Raw genomic sequence first — 21,012 nt, 5'->3', positions numbered from 1 at the left:
CGTCCATCGTTGAGGGACGGTGTTGGAGCTGGAGTTCAAGGAACTCAGGGCCGGGGCCGGCCGTCCGGCCCTTCCTCGGCTGGGGTCACCATGCCGGTGGTGGCGGATGTCTATTCCCACCTAGCCGATGGCGAGCACCCCGAGCCCAAGGAGGAGCTGGAAATCGAGGACAACGATGACATCGGTGAGGATGCCCGCGGGCTGTTCGGCATCGATCTCGGTGATGGCACCCATTCGATTGATCTCGATGCCGGCGACGGCGACGGCGACGGCGACGGTGGGGTGGCAGCCTCGACCGACACTCATGGTACCTCATCGACTGGTGGTACTAGTAAGGGTAAGCTCATATCTCCTGTTTGGGAGGATTTCACTGAGATTAAGGTAACATAAGAGTTGCTGCTATCTGTAAAATGTGTGGTAAGAGGTATTCTGCTAGATCTGCTGCTGGCACTGGTCATTTGAAACGGCACCAAAAATCATGTAAGGCAAAACATGATAATGATAAGAGGGTCCAGTCTAGGCTTGCTCTGAATGCTGATGGTTTGCATAACTGGGTGTATGACCCTGCTGTTGCTCGTACTGAGTTGTGCCGGTTGATTGCTAGGCTAGACCTTCCATTAGGCATAGGTGAGACACAGGCCTGGGATGATTACATTAAGCGTGCTCATAACCCTAGATTTGAAAAAGTTTTTAGGCAGACCACTACTAGAGATATGGACAAAATGTTTGCTAATCAATGTTCTTTGCTTATGAATTCATTGTTGCCTGCTTGCTCATCTGTTTCTTTGACATCTGACATTTGATCTGGTAATGCTAAGGAGGACTATATTTCTATTGTTGGTCATTATGTTAGTGCTGATTGGGAGTTGCAGAAAAAGGTTGTTGGTTTTAGGCTAATTGAGGTGTCACATTCTGGTGAAAACATTGCTAAAAATAGCTGGTGTGGTTGAGGAGTTTGGTTTGATTGATAAGATCTTTGCTGTCACTCTAGACAATGCTTCATCTAATTCTAAGGCTTATAATATCTTGCAACCTGTCTTCTTTGGTTACTTGGGTTCTTATCCTGCACCTACACGTGATGATCCTCATAAGGTTAAGTATTTGCTTGTGCATCAGCGTTATGCCTGTCATATCATTAATTTGATTGTTAAATCTGGCTTGAAGAGATTGAAACCTTTTACTGAAGATTTTAGAACTGCAATAAACTTTTTGAATTCCTCTAATCAAAGAATTGCATTGTTCAAAAATTACTGTATTGCTCAGGGTATAAGACCTAGAAAGTTTGGCTTGGATATGGATGTTAGATGGAATTCCACCTATTTAATGCTTAAACATTTGCTGCTATACAAGGAAGTTTTTTATGTGTGGCTTAACTCTAATTATGGTTCAGAATTGTTGATTGCACAGCATTGGTATGTTGCTGAACAGATAATGGTGTTCCTAGAACTCTTTTATGATTCTACTATTGTTCTGTCTGGTGTTTATTATCCCATAGCTCCACTCGTTTTGCACCATATTCTTGACATTGCTGAACATTTGCATAAAGCTGAAAGAGATCAGAATTTTAGAATGATTGCTTATCCTATGAAGCTTAAATTTCTTAAATATTGGGAGAAAATTCCACTACTTTATTCATATGCATTCATTCTTGATCCTAGAGCTAAGATGAAAAGATTCTTTAATGTGCTTGAACTACTTGCTTAACATACTGGATCCACTTATAGTTCATACTATGCTGATGTGAAAGATGAAATGTACATATTGTTCAACAAGTATAAGCAGAAATTTAGTGGTGCAGCTAGGTCTCAAAGGGTTTCACAGCCTTCAGCTCATTCTAGTAAGAGAAAGCAGGCATGGGGAAGGATCTTTGGAGGCCCTGATGCATCCCCTGTGTTGTTCCCTCTCATCTTCATCTACTCCAGCTGGAGCTGGTGTTAGTGAGCTCTCAGCTTACTTGGACAGTGACCCTGTCACATGTTATGAGGAATCCTTTGACATACTGCTCTGGTGGCGTGACCACAAGCTAGCCTATTCAATCCTATCTATTATGGCTCGAAATATAATGTCTGTTCCTGTATCTACTGTCTCTTCCGAGTCTTGTTTCAGCTTGTCAGGTAGGATACTCGAAGACCGGCGGCGGCGCTTGTTGCCTGAGCATGTGGAGATGCTCACCTGCATAAAGGACTAGGAGCAAGGAGTAAGAAGAGAACAACATGCACCTGAGGACATGGACCTGCAGGAGGCATTCAAGAACCTATTCCTGGACGAAGAAGGCGAAGGCAGCGGCAGCGACGGTACTGCTGGTGCTGGATAGTGATGACTGATGAAGAAGGAGAACTGGAGAGGTAGTGACTCTTTCCTGTTTCCTCTTTCCTGTTTAGATCAGACTGATGGCAAAAGAATGACATATTAACATGAATTCTGTACAATTTTGCTGGTACTTTTGGTCTTTTGCTGTGACTGAGTGAGTGTGAGATGAGAGTGGACTGTGTATATCTATAGGACTGTGGAGTGTGACTGTGGAGTGGACTCACTAAGTCACTAGGACTTTGCCAGTTGCCACTTTGGTTGGCTTTTGTAATAAGACACTACTACTAAGACTTTGACTCTTTGAGCTGGCTGCACTCTTTTTTCCTTTCTAGGGTTTCTCACAAGGGTGAGTTTTACCAAGAAAGGTTTTTAATGAGGCAGCATTGCACAAAACAACTCCTTTTGATCATCATTTTTATATAACCTTGTCTGATTGTCTCTTTGTCTTTTCTCTTGTGTTGTGATTTGTGATTGTGTCATTGTGTGGTACTGTGGTCTGTGGTGAATGTGAATCTGTGAGCTTTTGTGAAAATGATGGAATCTTGTTCAAAACCGGTGAAAATGAAGAAGTGGTTCAAACACTCGGTGAAAATCTGGTGAAAATGATATGTTTTTTGGTTGTCGGGCTGTGGGCCGGCACGACACGGGAAAAATGGCCGTGCCCAACGGGCAGCACGGCACGGTCAGACGGCCCACGGGCCGTGCCATGGGCCGTAGGCCAGGCACGAAGCCCGTGGAGGCACGGCATGGCAGGCACGACGGCCCGTCGAGGCACGACCCCCATCGGGCCGGCACGGCCCGTTGGCCATCTATACTAGTGACCTCAACGCACCAATCCAACTTCGACTACTTCGGTGATCTACTGGCCACAGATTGCCATGTTTTTCTTTTTTGCTTTTTTTGGGACTAGTTAACACAAAAGTAGTTAGTTTTTATTAATGCACAAAAAGAATACCCAGTAAAGGTATGGTCGTATGGAGCAGTAGCTTTTGTGCTTTCTCTCTTACCGCTGGTGGGTGGTCCAGGACAAATTGATTGTAACTTCTTGTTCGGGAGAGTTTGAGCAACCCAAAAAAACAGATCCAAATCCCTAGATTCACCTGAATGTAGAGCAGATTCAGTACAGAGCTGGTCTCCCTGTAAAGTGTTTGGTACAACTTCAGCCATGAGTTTCCTCCCCTCTATCTCACTGCCACCTGGGGCCAATGCTTCAGCTCTTCATCTCCTCTTTCTCCTCCTCCATACAGATCGGAGCAGAGCCGGGGCGAGGCCGGTTCCTACGGCTGGGTCGGAGCCGACAGCCGCGACCTAGGCGGGGCCAGAGCTTGTGGCATCCTGGTGGCTCGTGGCCGGGGCGGGGCCGGAGCTCGCAATCATGTGGCCGCCGGTAGGGCGGGCCGGCTCCTGTGCGGTGGCGTAGGCGCACGGCATGGCAGGAGCGCCCGGAACTCATGGGCCGGCCTAGCGTGGCAGCAGGGCGGGCGTGAGGGGGGCGTGATGGGACGGTGTCTGCCCGAGGGGGCGGCGAGGCAGGCGCGGGCGGAACTCGCAGCCTTGGTGATGAGGACATAACACCTTCAGATATAACCATTGATTATAAGATAAGCTCATTTCTACGTATGCATAATGATAAAACTAAGATCTGGTTGCTACCCAATATTGGTATTTCAGATATGCGTAGGAACAATGGTGATGATGATAGAGAATGGATATGCCATGAACATGACCAATTCCAAAGTGCAAGTCCATCAAAGTTGAACTTTCAATTTATCGATGGTCCGACACTACTTCATTGCGAAGGCCATAACTCCTTCATCCAGAGTGAGTTTGAGGTCCCGGAGCACTTGATAGAAAGTTTATTTGATAAGCTTTCAAAAGGATCTGGTTTGACCTCAAGATCACGTCGGCAAGGCCTCCAAATCATCATGATAAGTTGTTGTTGTTTTTGTCGAGAACTGCGTCGTCGTTGTGGGCCTGATATTTACCCTGGGGACTTTAGCCTAAGTTGGAACACGCCCTAAGGAGATGGAGAACACACCAATGAAGCCCTTGGACGTCCTCCTCCTTGGCCACCTCATAAACCATGTCGCTCTTTATCGTGAAAGTATGTTGGTTATCCATTGCATTATTCGGTCTCTTTGCAACTCGCGCATTCTAGCGTTTTAGTTGTGGAACTGATGTTCGCGTCAACATATACATTTATACGTCCTTCCCTCGAGAGAAAGAAAACTTATTCTAGTAGTGATAGCACCTGATGGTAAGTTAATTACAGCATCTCCAAGAGTTCCCAAAATTTATTCCCAAAACCGTGGAGTTTTCTAACTCGCCAAAAAATATTGGGAGGAATAAATAAGATCATCTCCAATAGTTCCGAATAATTCACTCCTAAAATATAGAAGACAAATTTACATCAATAATCATATACTATATTTAAATTATCCTAACCACTTTTATATATTCTCTCTCTTGTACATTTGCATCAGGAACTATTTTCCTACTCTTTATTCGTTCCCTGCCCTTCCACCTTTAGATTGGCTTAAGGATACGGGTGTTTCCATGGCCGCGGGAGAGGATACGCGCCACCTGGAGTCCGCGCATCTTTACGCGCAGGGGGGTTCCCAAGTGCCAAAAAGATTGGGAGGTGAGTCTGGAAGTTGCTGGAGATATTTTTTTTCCCCAAAAAATCATGAATTGGGAAGGATTATTGGGTACTCTTGAAGATACTCTTACAAGGGATGATAAAAAAAATAGAAGTTACTTACAAGGGACATAGGCATAAAATCAACACTTCACCAGCAACCCAAAACGGCCTCAGAAAAGAACCAATTAAAATGGAAATAAACAAGCAAATAAAAAGAACACCACACACCAACATCAGAAAAGGTACTTTGTGAGGGATATGGACTCAAGGTTCCAGTATGGGGTCCTTGTCACACGCTGATGGCCACACTGAAAAAGAAAAAGTCGAGAGAAAGAGAGGAGCAGGAATTAAATGATCATTGTCTAAATAAGAAGCAAGCAGTTCCAAAGCCTCCTTTGGGGTCATCTGTGCTGCGAAGCTGATAGCTTCGCCTTCGTTCTGTACTCACCACTGGATTGAAGGTGAAATGTCCACTGCCGCAGATTCCTTGTATGGTGAAAGTATATGAGGGAATAAATCTTCTTTTAGGCCTCCTTTGGTTTATATAAGCAAAATAAAGAAAAAAACATAGGATTGGGAATCCTTCAGCGTTCATGCCTTCCGTTCACACGAATAGAGAATAGGAACAGTGTAGCAAATTTTTATTTGCCTTTTATTTTAGAGAAAAAAATGTAGGGAGCTTAGCATCCATTCAAACCTGTAAAATTCCTAATATTTTTTATAAGGTCTATCCAAATAATCATTCCTTTAAAATTCCTAAATTTTCCGATCCTCTGTGTTTGCAATTGTATTCCTAGGAAGTTCCTATATTTTTCCTATTTCTATATTTTTGTGTTCCGTTCCAAAGGGGGCCTGATTCCACGACGATGTCTTTTCTTCGTGCTAGTCACGGTTCTGTTATGCTTCCTATCAGTTTGTCATGCTCCATAAGTTGGTATGGATTTGTATGTCTGAATCTATGGATATTCATGTTCTATTCAATTATAACATGGATGCTAAATAGATGTACCCGAATATATTTTTTCACTATTTTTGTCTATTTATTCCAAATCTATATTTAGAAAAATGTGAAATATCTGACATTCTCCATATTCATGAAGAATAAAGTACTCGGTGAGACCGTCTAAAACTTATATCTATGATTAATTGGTAATGTAAATGATATATTTTTAATACCATAAATGATGTGTATATTATTTAAACTGTTTAAATGTAATCTTTATGGACAATGACATTTTACTAGTTTTAAAATTATATATTACTGATGATATATAAAGGTTAAGTTCAGTTATTATTAATATGGCTAATCATATTAATTCAAATACTTTTAGTTTAGTTTATATTTTGATGAAAAAGTATTAAAAATTTGTAATGTATTTATTTATTAGTAATTTTGTACATTTTTTAATATTTATTAATAAATATGTTATGTTTAATTAGTTGTCTTTAACTACATGTGTTATGTACTCACATTTAAAATCACTACATATATCATAATTTTGTTATACTATTACTATCCAAAAAGTAAATCGATACTTGCTATTTTTAAAATTGCGTAGGTATTCAAATGTGAATCCAAATTCGAAATATCCATTTTTGATTCACAACTGATAACATTCATATCTAAATTAAAATATGATAAATAGTGCTATTCGAATTCAATTCCATGCGCATTCGATTTGAATCAATCCCCATCCACAAGAACTAGTTGCTCATGATACATTTGTTTCATGTTAACACATAACACAACCATACTGTTTTTGTCATGGTGAAACTTTCAATATTGTACACCTCGATTGACATGTGACAATTGTTGTTCCTGCATGTCCTTATTGGTAATAAGCATACAAAATAGGTTAAAAAAACAAAAACGAAACATGCATCATCGAATGATAGGATTGACCCCTAGCAGATCGTCCGGTGACGTTGTTTCCCGGGTAGAAGTGACTTAACCCAGTGACTTCGGCGAATCATCCGGTGAAGCCATACTAGACTTAATGACTGGTTGAGAAGCTCACTAGGATGTGTCGTAGGACAATGTTGTAGGGGAATGGGTATTGCTATACTAGCGCAAAAAAAAATCTACTGCATTCACCCAAGACAACATGTGAGTAGGAGATCATTGATCGTTACTACTTGATGCGCAACGCAATGGAAGAAGAGTTGGAGTAGCCTGATCCAACACAGTGTGCGTTGATCCAGTGGAAGTAGATGCATGTCCTTGCGCCCAAACAGTAGCGACACATCCACTTGCATTGTCTGTCTACCTCACATTTGTCACCAATCAACACTGCATCAACTGTAGTAGTGTCTGTTAGTGGTGATCTCTCCAGCTCGGCCCAACGGTCGAGTTTCTATCAATAGTATCGATCAAGCCTAATCTGGACGTAGATCTAGTCTTTGGGGTAGAAAACTGAGTAGCAGCAATTAGAAGGAGGTGAGAGATCCGATTTGGATCTAAGCAGAGGGTTCATCGAACCCTAAACCCAAATCGGGTGAAGAAAAGGAGTAAGAAAGGGTCTCAGTTTTGAAAAGGAACTCAAACCCTAACCCTAACTCGCGTAGACAACTCGGGGAAGAAGAACAGTAGCCAAACCCTAACCCTAACTCGACCTAACCCTAACCCTAACCCCAAATCAGACAAGATCCGAGAAGAATAGAAGAAGATCCAAGTAGAGAAAAGAAGGGGAAAGGGGAAGGGCTTCGGAGGTGGCTTGCCTCACCGCCCTCCACTCACCGGAGAACTCCGGGAAGTGCCTCCGCACCGGTAAAGAACTGTCGTGCTAGGGTGCCGCCACTAGGTTGCTTGATGGTGGCACGCTCACCCGTAGAAGAGAGTGCACGCCGGCGAGGGGGCCAGCGACGACGCCACCATCCCTCCGTCAAGGGCCAACTCTAGGCGCCACCACTGCGCTCTGTCGCTCGGCTGCATTGAGAGAGAAGGGGAGGGAGAAGAGAGTGAGCTAGGGTTTGGGGGGAGCCGGCGCCGTTGCAGTTTTGTTAATCCGAGAACGTCGCAAGCCATCGATTTTAGATGAACGGAGTGGAGACGTCGGGCTGAGTTTTGGCCTAGGTGGGCGCGAGCGGTAGGCCGCTTTCCCGGCCTAGGCCTAGGTTGCGGCCTGGGAGGGAGCTGCGGGCGCGCGTGCAAGGTAGGCTGGGTTGTTTTGCTGCTTGGGCCGAGTAAACAGTGATGCTTTGAGCCCTTTTTCATTTTCTAAATTTAGTGAATTTATTCTTTTCCTGGTATTTGGTTAATGGATCAAATAAAATTAGTAAAGAGAATTTTTCTGTGGGTAAAATTCACCAATTAAGTATGAATTTTCCGCTCCAATGATCAGTTTATCCTCTGATTAATTTTTGAACCAACGGGAAAATTTTAATTGGAGTAGTCATATTTGCTTAAGTTAAATTATCGTATTGTTATTTTCGAACCAACGTTGATGATAACAATATTATAATGTTTATTCATAAGTTTTCCATGAATTAATTCTATTTCTGCCCAACGGTGATGTAGAATTAGTGTATAAGAATGTTGTATGTTTTAATTTTGACCAACGTTAAATTAAAGCATGCAATTATGATGTTATATATTTTCTCACTATCTCTGATGGTGTTTTTCAGGACTCAATCCTATGACATTTATCTCGCATATCCTCCTCTTGAAGGGGGCAACTACAAAGTATGGTGAGAGAAGTATGAGCTAGCACTTGCGCTGTCTGAAAATGATCTAGCGCTTACCTCCCCATGTTCGACTGAGCTAGTGGACCCGGTGAGGGAAGATAATGAGACTGATGCTGATTTCACTGCTCGGCAGCGAGATCATGCAGAAGTGCGAATGAAGTATGATCTCGAACGTAAGAAATGGGACATTTCAAACCGCAAGTGCTTGATGGTGGCTAAGTCCACAATTTCAGATGCAATAAGAGGGTCTATCCCAGATTGTGATACTGCCACAGAGTATCTTAAGAAGGTGGAGAGTCAGTTCACTGGCTCTTCAAAGGCTTATGCAAGCACCTTGATAAAGAAATTATTCAATGAGAAATACTCTGGTGGAGGTATAAGAGAACACGTATTGAAGATGAGTAACACGTCATCCAAGCTCAAGCCAATGGATTTGGGGCTCAAAGATTAGTTCCTGGTTCATTTGGTTTTTGCTTCCTTGTCGAAAGAGTATGAAACTTTTGTTGTTAACTACAACATGCAGCCCGATAAGTGGGATATAGAGAAGCTTATCGCAATGTGTGTTCAAGAAGAGGAGAGGCTGAAAAGCTCACAGGGTGACTCTGCTAACCTTGTGAAGGACAATAAAAAGAAGAATTTCAATAAGAATGCCAAACCTCAAAGGAAAACCCCTCAGAATGACCACCATCCGAAGAACAACAATGCTCAAGTTGAGAAGGATCAGTGTAAATGGTGCAAGAAGCATGGACATTATTAGAGGGACTGTCTAGACTTCCTAAAGAGCCTTCTAAAGAGAGGGATTTCATACAAGGACCCTACAAAGAGGAGAAAGAAGAATTAAAGTTGCAAATAGAGTTGAAGCTGAAGTTGAAGCCATTGGAGATCTATCTCTAGAATTAGATGATGGTTTTAGACTGTAGCTTTCAAATATTCTTTATGTACCCTCTTTGCGTAGAAACTTGATAAGTGTTTCAAGATTAGATGATGATCGATATGATTGCCATTTTGGTAATGGCAAATGTAGGATTGTAATTAATAATAAGTGTGTTGGTCTTACATTCTGACAAGACAAGCTTTATTTATTATCACTTTCTGAGAATACGAATGATGTAAGTACTGAGAATGAGAATGCCTCTTCGTCTATAAATGCAAGTAATAAGCGGAAGAGAGTTCATGATGTATCATAATTATGGCACTGTCGTTTAGGCCATATTTCGAGGGGAAGAATAGAGCGATTGATTAAGAAATCAATTCTTTCATCTTTAGAATTTTCATATTTAGAGCAATGCATTGATTGCATAAAAGGAAAGTACGTTAAGAAAATAAAGAAAGATGCCAAACGGAGCGCAGAAATTTTAGAAATAGTTCACACAGACATCTGTGGTCCTTTTCCTGTGAAGAGTGTGGATGGTTATGATTCATTTATAACATTCATAGATGACTACTCTCGTTTTGGTTATATTTATCTAATTAAAGAAAGATTGGAAGCATTAGATAAATTTAAGATATTTAAGGCTGAAGTAGAAAATTAGCACAACTTAAAGATTAAGGTAGTAAGGTTCGACCGTGGGGAAGAGTACTACGGTCAACACACCCCATATGGCCAAGTTCCTAGACCCTTTGCAAGGTTCTTACAGGAAAATGTCATAGTAGCCCAGTATTCTACACCGGGCGAGCCTCAGCAGAATGGAGTAGTTCAAAGACGCAACCGTACCTTAATTGATATGGTGAGAAGCATGATAAGTTACTCTACCCTACCAATAAGTTTATGGATGGAGGCGTTAAAAACTGTCATTCATATACTTAATCGAGTGCCAAGCAAGTCGGTGTCCAAAACACCGTATGAGTTGTGGATAAGAAATGAACCCTCACTTAACTATTTACATATGTGGGGTTGTCCAGCTGAGGCAAAAGTTTTTAACCCAAACATAGAAAAGCTAGACTCTAAGACAGTCAGTTGCCATTTCATTAGCTATCCAGAAAAGTCAAAAGGTTATCGCTTCTATTGTCCTAACAGCCAAACGAAGTTTGTAGAAATAAGACATGCTGTCTTCTTGGAGGATGATATGATCAGGGGGAGCATGGTAGCGCGAGAAATTAGTTTTAAAGAGAAGCGGGTATACGTTCCCACTCCTATGGTTCAGGAGCCATTCTTCACGCTACCTATTGTTGCTGTACCAACAGTGCAAGACACTATAGTAACAGCACCAATTGTTAGTTCTCCTATGGCAACAATGAATGAACATGAGGAACCTATCCTTCAGAATCCCCTAGAACCCATTGTCACACATGAGGGAGAGCAGCAACAACCTCATATAGAACAAGCGTCATCTAACGAGGCCCCTAGAAGGTCTCAAAGAGTCAGGAGATCAACCATTCCTGATGGCTACGAAGTTTATGAATGTAAGGAATTTCAAATGGAGGGTGATCCCACCTCATTAGAAGAAGTCATGAGAAACGCTCACTCATCCAAGTGGCTTGAAGCCATGGAAGATGAAATAAAATCAATGAAAACCAACGGTGTTTGAAATTTAGAAACAATTCCTAAAGGAGCCAAGACAGTAGGCTGTAAATAGGTCTACAAAACTAAACATGACTTCAAAGGGAATATAGAAAGGTTTAAAGCATGACTTGTGGCGAAAGGTTTCACGCAAAGAGAAGGCATAGATTACAATGAGATATTTTCTCCAGTCTCATGTAAGGATTCTTTTAGAATCATAATGGTGCTTGTAGCACATTACGATTTAGAATTATATCAGATGCATGTAAAGACGGCGTTCCTAAATGGGGATCTAGAGGAAAATATTTACATGGCACAACTAAAAGGTTTTGTTGTGGAAGGAAAAGAACGTATGGGATGCCGCCTAAAGAAATCCATTTACGGATTAAAACAAGCTTCAAGACAGTGGTATTTAAAGTTTGATAGTACAATAAGAAAGTTTGAGTTTCAAGAAAATATAGAGGACAATTACGTTTATGCAAAGTTCAAGAATGGAAAATACATTTTCCTAGTCTTGTATGTGGATGACATCTTGCTCGCTAGCAGTGATGTTAATCTACTACTAGAAACAAAGAAGTTCTTGTCCTCAAAGTTTGATATGAAGGATCTCGGTGAAGCTTCATTCGTCCTAGGAATAGAGATTCACCAAGATAGAGAAAAGGAGGTTTTAGGATTATCACAAAAGGCATACTTAGAAAAAGTTCTAAAGAAATACAATATTCAAAATTATAAGTCTTCACCTACTCCCATAGTCAAGGGCGACAGATATGGGGAATTTCAATATCCCAGGAACCAATATGAGATCGATCAAATGAAAGCAGTTCCATATAGTTCAGCTGCCGAAAGTTTACAGTATGCTCAAGTGTGTACTCGCCCTGACTTAGTATTTGTTACCGAGTTACTTGGCAAATATCAGAGTAATCCAGGAATAGAACACTAGAAATTTGTAAAGAAAGTTTTGCGTTACCTGCAAGGTACGAAGGGTCTCATGCTAGCGTACAAAAGATCTGATTCCTTGCACATAGAGAGGTATACAGATTCTGATTATGCGAGAGATGACAGAAAATCTACGTCAGGATACATACACTCTCGCAGGAGGAGCTATATCGTGGAAAAGCTCAAAGCAAACCGTCACTACATCGTCCACAATGTATGCCAAGTTTGTAGCATGTTATAAGGCCACAGGGCAGGTGAATTGGTTAAAGAAATTCATGCCCGGGTTGAAAGTGGTAGACGACATATACAAACCACTCAAATTATACTGCGATAATAATCCAGTAGTATGTTATGCTCATAATAATAAGTCAAGTGGTGCTGCCAAACACATTGACATAAAGTATTATGTTGTGAAAGACAAAGTCCGAGATCATATAATTAGTCTTGAGCATATAAGAACAGAAAAGATGCTCGCAAATCCTCGTACAAAAGGCTTACCACCCAGCGTGTTCAGAGAACACTTAGCCAACATAGGTTTAAGGGAAAGCCTATGATTCCTGGACAATAAGGGTCTAGTTGAGAATCTGTTTCAAAACAGAGAAGTGCATTGTAGCTGTTTAATCTAATGGCAACCGACCGTGACGATGAGGCACACTCTATGCACTGATCTGTGATGGAATGGGAACAAGATAAAGTAAGTTAAGTTTAAATAATAAGATGAGATCATGGGGGAGATTGTTAGTGGTGATCTCTCCAGCTCAGCCCAACGGCCGAGTTGGGCCTTGACCTCGCGTCCTGATCGGGGGGCGCCCAACGCTACATGGTTGGTGGGCCCCCGTCATACTGCGCTATAAAGAGAGGTGGGGGCCGACGGCTCTCTTCACGAGGTTGACCGAGCTACAATTCCCACCAACAAAACCCTAACACCGATCTAGAGAGGGTGCGCAGCCAGTGACGGGAAGCACCACCACGAGGTTCGCCACCGCCACTGGACCGCACCTACGACCGCTACATCACCCGACGCCCTCCGGCAACATCACCGACGTGATGGACGGCTCCAGCAGCTCCACCAAACCCTCTGACGGTCAGAGACCACTGCCCCTCTCCCTTCTTCTCCATCTAGATCTCGTAGTTCATGTTCTAGGGTTTGTTCATCATGTTCTAGTCAAGTTGTACCCGCTAGATCTATGCCTAGTTGATACTACAGTTTCTATCAGTGTCTCCTCAGTGTCCCCGTTTGCAAGAAAGGAATGTCATGTGCTAGTGTGCTAGCACCGAGTGCGCGGCTGAGAGGCAACCATACATCAAGATTCTACAGACTTAGAAAGCAACAATAAGATTTGGGACTGCTATTTAGGATGAAGAAAGACCTCACCAAATAATGGTGAAACTCGAGTTAGAGGCACCAAGGATGTGGATCTGAAGCTTTACAACCTTGTGGACAAATCTTCTTGATCTATTGCAAGATCTCTTCAATAATCCCTCTCTTGTCCCTCTCGGATGCTCTCTCTGGTGCTCACGATGGGGCTAAACTGAACTCTCTATACTGTGGTGCTTGGGTGGTGTCCATATACTTCCCTTCCTTCTCTTGTAAGCAAAGATGCAAAATACTAGATGCACAAGTTTGGTTCACTTTTCTTGTGCTGCACCTATGACATGTGGGCCTGCTCACTAGGAGCTATTACTCTCCTGCACTCATGGGGAGGATTTCCCAACAGTACATCAGGGAGACGAACTCTGACGATGGCAAGACGGCTATGGTACAGTGTTTTTCTTTCACAATAAAATAGCTGTAGCCGGCTTATCAGCCGCAAAAACCATCAGCCGAACAGCCTGATACTTTCATCAGAGCCCTGCAAGTGGTTTGGTGTGGGAGATGAAGGAGATAAATATTTTGTACTTGACGTCTCAAGAGTCTGTAATTATGTAGCCCACTGTGTAGCAGATTAGGAGCCGAGTCTAAATAATGAAGTTGTTCTGCTGTTTGACGGTATATTCTCAGTTGTATAGATGATTAGATTGGCAATCTGTCACCGGCAACTGAGTAACAGAATGTTCCACTTCAAGGAAAATCCATTTTTAATTACAAATATGCCAACTCTAATTCCTTCTTTACAAACGAATTTTCTTTTGATATCCACATGCTGTTGCACTTGCCTGTCCACTAGTCAAGCAAAAAAGGTTTTAAAAAGAAAAGAAACATTTAATCTATTATCTATCTGAATTGAGTATCAAACCATAGAAAAGAAACATTTAATCTATTATCTATCTGAATTGAGTATCAAACCATAGATGGTCACTGAAACTGAAACAACATTAGCTCAATCCCAAGCTGACACTGTTTGAAAACAACGGCTGCGGTGGGGGAACTTGATTGAGATGCTTCAGAAGGAAAAAGGAATTGTACTGTGATGATGAACACATATTTCTGCACTACAGCACAGATGAGATATCATAGACAATCAATTTACATCCAGGAAATGGAATCAGATCAGTCCCCAGTTGCAACTCTGCACAAATGATCAACATTTGCACCTTGGAAGGCTGCTACTAATTACACATTCCTTGAGCCTCCCTGAGTGTGATTACAATAAGTAGAGCTATTGCAACAGTCAGCAGATACTCATTATTCGCCTCATCGCCTGCCTGCCCAGCACTCACTCAAGTCATCTATGTTACATTACATCAAATTAAGGGCCGGGAGATCAGGAAAGGATGGATATATAGATGGCTTTGACTACACAAAGATGAACGAAATCAAGAAAGAACAAGCAACGAAATGCAGCTCTGCAGATGTGCAAATGCCGCCGGTAGACGATCGATCATTGGTGCATCTTGGCCGGCGGCGCTGGGTATCCCACTGGCACGACATAGGGCGAGTGATGACCCGGCGGGAACATGACGGGCGTGCCGACGGCCGCCGGCGCCACCATGTGCCCCGCGACTGGGTGGCCCATGGGCGCGTGCCCGTACATGCCCATCGGCGGCGCCGGGTGGTGGTGCTTCATGCCCGCGGGCCCCATGGGCATCGCCCCCGCGGCGGCTGGGCCGCCCGTGATGGGTGCGCCGGCCGCGGCGACCTCGCCGGCGGTCACGCTGGTGATGTCGTGGATGCTGGAGCGGCGCCGGTCCCGGTTCATGGAGTTGAGGCGGATGAAGTATTTCTGCGCGTGGCTCGCCACCTGCGTCGGCGTCCGTGAGATGACGAAGTTGCGCGAGATGCTCCGCCAGTCGCCCTTGCCGAACTTGTCCAGACCCAGCAAGAACAACCTGCCACCAACACAATAACATCATCAAAGATTAGCATGAAAGATGCAAGCTTTATTTGAATTTTGAAGGCAAGAACACGTGGAGATTTTTGCTACGAACCTGTGCTCCTCTTCCGTCCAGGGGACGCCCTTGCGCCGCTCCTGCTCAGCCTTAGAGCAACTCTTCCCCGCGTCAACGCCGCCGCCGCCGCTCTTCCGTTCGTCGCGTCGGTGCCCGCCGCCGCCGCCGCCTCCTCCGTCCTTGGGCGCGGAGGCGGCGACTCCGGAGCCCTCGGGCGTGGCGGCGGACGACTCCTCCCCAGCGTAGCGCGGGAGCGGGATGCGGCCGGCCTCGATGGCAGCCACGTCCTCTACCAGCGCCTCATAGTGCCGCCGCACCTCCTCCGCCGTCCGTGCCGGCACGCTCGCCATGAGCGCCGTGAACCAGCCATCATCAGGAGGCCCGTCAGCCGGCGGCGCCGCGGCGGCCGCCACCGCGTTCTCCAACGCCTTGTTCTCCTCCCTTGTCCACGCCGCCGTGGCCGCCGTCGCCAGAGTGGTCATCGCCGGTGTCTGGTCCGCGTGTGGCGTAGCGTCGTCGGCACAGCCTCCCAGCTTCCACCGCAGCCAGCGCACTGACCTCTAGGGAGGAGGCCGCCGCGGTCACGGGCAGCCAGTTAACGCCGACACTAATCTGCTACCTGGCCTCCCTAGCTCGCTGCTCGCGCCACCATATCCACTGCTTTGACTTGAGAGAGCAGGAGCAAGCGGATGGAGGATGAGAACGCTAGAACGACACGGTGTGTGTTCCGGCCGTTGAGAGAGAAGATAAGGTTACCACGAATTGTAGCTATAATGAGTTCATGGATAAAACGTCCCACGTGTAATAGACCTACAGGATTAAAGTACTGTAGATAATAAACATACATAAATCTCTCAAATAAACTATTTTTAAATGCTAATTCTCTTTAAATGTTTTTGGTCTAGGATTCCAGGTGATAGCCACGTCATGCTGTTTTCCTATATTTTTCTAATTCTTTGTTTTATAACTATATTTTTTTTCCATTTGCTTAATTTTCACCTGTTTCTACATTTGCGATTCCTTCGTTTCAGGCCCTATTATTCGTAAGGTTCCTTGTGGGTGTAGGGATTCCTAGGTTATGGATTCCTATATTTCAAAGGCCATGTCATCTTTTTTTTTTCTTTATTATTTTCCCAATTCTCTAGTTTTTACAGATTCTTTGGTTCCAAATTGACTCTTACTCATAAGGCACCTAGCACGTGTAGGAATATATACTGGTGGTTAGTAATCGTTTATAGGTGCAAATGTAGCTGTCAAAAGATTTTTATCTTTGTCTCAAAAGAAACCATATTTATATGCTCTTTAAAAGTTTTTTTGTTCTAACATTTCTGGGTTTTGAATTCATATGTTCCAAAGGCCATGTCATGTCGTTTTTCTTTATTTTCCTAATTATTTGTTTGTTTTACCCGTCTTCTGTTCCAAATAGGCCTTCCCCGTAAGGTCTTGAGCGGTTGAAAATCAATCCAACGAAGTCAGAGGAGATTGAGAGTGTTTAAATCTCTAGCAAGTCAAAATCCCTATTAATCCCTCCCAGCCCCCTCTAACCCCTTGGAAGGAGGAATAACCGAATAAAGCCTAAGACTTCCAGGATGTATATGTATAAGGATATATACTAGTGGTTAGTAATGGTTTTGTAGCTAGGTTTAGGTGCAAAGGTAGCCGTCAAAATTATTTTTATCTTGATTTCTATCTCAAAAGACCGGTATAATTTTCTTTGCTTTTGGAGAAAAAAAAATCATGATTTTATAAGAGCATAAAGACGTACAACCTCGTTCCATTTCCCTCAAGAAAGCTCCTTGGCTTTATTGCTTTGAATTTAGTTTCCTAAAAGATTATTCTTTCAAGGCTTTATATTCATGAAAGGACATATGCACTGTGTTCTTTGTTTCAGGATAAATCACTGTAAGAGCAGTTTTTCTTCTCGCTCTCTAAATCCTTATTTGGTGAGATATTTAAATAAAAATTGTTATTTGTATCTTTTGACCTTCCAGTAACTTCTCTGTACCTCGTATGCACTCTAGAAAGTCAGTTCTACTATCTGTTTTTGGCTAGTGAAAAATCAAAATAGAGGATGACAGTATTTGGAGATCACATTAAAGAAGTTGTTGAAAGGTATTTTGACTAAAATTTCTATTCAAGGATTTAAAGAGTCTCCTGGAGTTGCTCTAAACCAATTCAAGGACGAAGACGGGCTGAAGGGGCCTTGGTGGAGCTGGCTCGACTTGTTATAGCTCGTCTTGTTATGGCTCGGCTCGTTATCAAGTTGGCTCGGCCCAGCTCGTTATACTAACGAGCTAGAAGCTCAGCTCGGCTCGGCTCGCTTGGCAGCTCGAGCTGGCTCGTTTGGCTCGCGAGCTAACTTGAATTTTTTTTCCTATTGAGGTTATTCATCATCCAGCAAAAGACAGAAACGAGTACTGATTTGGGAAAAGCAAAATAAATAAGAAGACAGATGATTTTATGCTGGTTTGTGAAAATCAAGAAAAAAAGCTAATGCTTGCTGCTATGCGTTGGCTTGCAAGGGAGTAAGCAAAGCTGCGATTGCAAGGCCCTAGCGAGTACCACGTGTGGCGGATCAGGAGGAGAACAACTGAGCTCGCACACGTTTATGGCTACGCCCTGCGCGGAACAACGGATGGGGAAAGTCTAGGACCTAGAGGTGGGAGCGTGGGTTGGGGCTAGGGTTTTATCATATTAGGCCAATAAGCCATGGCATATATGGGCTGATTCAAGTTGTTGTCATCTGATTTACCTTGGCTCGTTTTGACTCACAAGGAGCTAACTTATTAATTAACCGAGCTAAAGTGTTGCCTCAGCTTGTTTAAAAATTTAAACGAGCCGAGCTCGGAGCCGAGCCACTAACGAGCAAGTCGAGTGAGCTAGCGAGTTACTAGTTTTTCGTCTAGGCCTATCTGACCCCCTAAATTTGTTATTTTTTTCGTGAGACCCCTTAATGACCTACCTAATTTGCGATGTAGTTAAAGAGTAAATGGCCCTCACATTGACATTTGTCCCCTCCCACCTAATCTTAAGTTCTAGCTTCGCCATTGAACCAAGTATACCATATACATTTTTGTAGCATGGAAACATTTTATTAGGTTATGTTTGGTTCGGGGATGAGAACGGGTTCGTTCTTGTTTTCTAGGATGTGATGGTTTTATATCTTAGTTTTGGTAAACAGACATGGGTGTCACTGTTTTACGTTTGGTATGAGGGGAAGTAGGAAAAGGAATGAGCATTGTTTTTCCGGTCCATTAGCCACCATTCATGGGCCCCAGACATCAGTCACGTGGGACCTAGATGTCAGTCACATACAACATATATAGCGAAGACAACATATAGGATGTAGGTGACTGGCCCAGATGTCGTCGCTCCCGAGGGTGGCTTGCCATTGATGGTCGCCGCCAAACCGACGGCACTCAGCTGGCAATCGCCACCAGGAGCCGATGACAGCTACCCATGGATGAAATTCACCTTCGTCCATCGAACCTAGGCTCACCCATGGATGGCCTTCACCATTGTCCACCTATGGCCCTGCTCCATACCATGACCGTCGCTCCCTCCATGGCCATATCCTCCCCCACGCCCCTATGCTCAACTCCTGCCCTACTATCCTGCCAAGCTACTTGGAGCCGCACCTAGCCACGCAAGCCGGCGCCCCTCCACCATCTCTACTCCCTCCCCAGCCATCTCCTCTGTCGCACCCCCATGCTCCGCCCTTGCCCCGTCATCTCTGCTCCTCCCTCGCTCCCGCCCCGCCATCGCCCACTTGCGATCGACTGCTTGAACCCATAGCTAGATGTGCAAGCTGCTACGCTCTACCATCTGTGCTCCCTCCCTAACCATCTCCTCTCTTGTGCCCCCATGCTTAGCGGACGCACCCTTCATGACGTCGAAGTGGGACGAGTGTGTCCGCTGATTTTCTAGGGAAGGGGCTGCCTCGAATATCACGTAGATATTCCTTGTACGGATATCTCTATCCCTCTTAATTCTCAACCAAACTACACCGAAAAGAGGACCACCCCATCTCATTTTCGGAACCAAATGCTACCTCTCAGTCTTTGTTTGTAAGATGGGCTCATTGTAATCTCGTAGTAATTAGGGCCTGTTTGGTACAGCTTATAAGATGCTTATGGTCAAAATATGCTGAAACCATTAGCCAAGCGGTACGCGTTTTTCAACTCATTTCATCCGTGCTTATTCTCGCTGCTCTCATTTGTACTAAAAAGTAGAAATTGGATCAGACCAGCTTGTTTTGACCACCGCTTTTACTCTATTTATGCAGCTTATCTGGAAAGCGCTTTCCATATTATATGTACCAAACATGGCCTTAACATCATAGGATACATTTGTAAGACAGTGCTCAGTATGACACTGCACCTACATAATGAATTGTAAAATAGTAAAAATTATTGAACTTGAAGTAAATATTATCCTTCCGTGAGAAAACACGTGTGCGTCAAAATGAATTTATCTTGAATTGGTTTTAAAAGGAAAGGCACACTTTTCTTTCTTTTTAAGAAGAAACTCATATGCTTTTAGGAGAAGAAAGAAAATCTTCCGGAAGAAGCTCTCCTTGGTATTTTTTTCTTTCCAATTTTATTTTCTGAAAGATTATTCTTAATATTCTGTTAATGCTAATGATGTTCTTTGTTTGATGTATCACTCTTCACCCACATTGATAAGTTTCTAAACCAAGCATACCATACCATACACATTCCATGTGGATAAAACATATTGTGCACCATTTATAACTCTTATTAGCTATCAAAGAATGAAGAGGAAATGCCACTGCCACTGCATATCTCCTGAAGTGTGAAAAAAGATAGAACTGTTGAAGTACACATTTATATGTCCTTCCCTCAGAGGCAAGGAAGCTTATTCTAGTAGTGATATATAGCACCTGGTGGTAAGTTAGTTACAAAAGACAAAGGCATAAAACCAGCAGTTTCACCAACAGCCTGAAACGGCCTAAGAAAAGAACCAATTAAAATGGAAATATACACAAGCAAAAAAAAAAAAAAAAACACTCGCCAGCATCTGCAAAGGTACTTTGAGAAGGTTCCAGTCAGGAGTCCTTGTCACACGCTGATGGCCATACTGAAAAAGAAAAGGGCGAGAGAAAGAGAGAGGTGGAGGAATCAAATGATCATTGTCTAAATAGGAGGCAAGCGGTTCCAAAGCCTCCTTTGGGGTCATCCTGTGCTTTCAGGCGCTGGGATTTGGGCCTCGATACGCTGACAGCTTCGCCTTCGTCCTGTACTGGCTGAAAGGTCCACCGCCGCTGATTCCTTGTCATCATGGTGAAAATATTTCAACAATTTGGTTTGGGCTCTGAACCGTGTTGTTCCCAGACAAATACGGCATTGTCCTGCACGACATTGTGTGGGAATAACTATCTTTTTAGTCACGATTCTACCATGATGGTTTTTGGAATCTCCGCAAGAACTAGTTGCTTTTGATAAATTTGTTTCATGTTAACGCACGACGCAAATAAACCACATTGTTTTTATCATTGTGAAACTTTGCAATATTGTACACCTCGATCGACATCAGATAATTGTTGTTCCTGCATGTCCTTATCGATAATAAGCATCACTATCTCATTTGG

At 43.4% G+C, this 21,012-nt stretch overlaps 1 protein-coding gene across 1 annotated transcript; it reads right to left on the bottom strand.

The window, feature by feature from the left end:
• Positions 1-14,537: 14,537 nt before the first annotated feature.
• Positions 14,538-16,146, bottom strand: LOC136451959 (transcription factor MYBS1-like). The gene is made up of 2 exons (XM_066452634.1): positions 15,441-16,146; positions 14,538-15,341 (listed from the first exon to the last, which is right to left on the bottom strand). Exons 1-2 carry the CDS (start codon positions 15,881-15,883, stop codon positions 14,894-14,896), a joined length of 891 nt encoding a protein of 296 aa, XP_066308731.1. The 5' UTR covers positions 15,884-16,146; the 3' UTR covers positions 14,538-14,893.
• Between the last annotated feature and the right edge of the window lie 4,866 nt (positions 16,147-21,012).

Source organism: Miscanthus floridulus, chromosome 5, assembly GCF_019320115.1.
Source record: "Miscanthus floridulus cultivar M001 chromosome 5, ASM1932011v1, whole genome shotgun sequence".
Classification (NCBI taxonomy): domain Eukaryota; kingdom Viridiplantae; phylum Streptophyta; class Magnoliopsida; order Poales; family Poaceae; genus Miscanthus; species Miscanthus floridulus.
The sequence above is the reverse complement of the archived record's forward strand: the minus strand, read 5'-3'. Positions and strand labels throughout refer to the sequence as shown.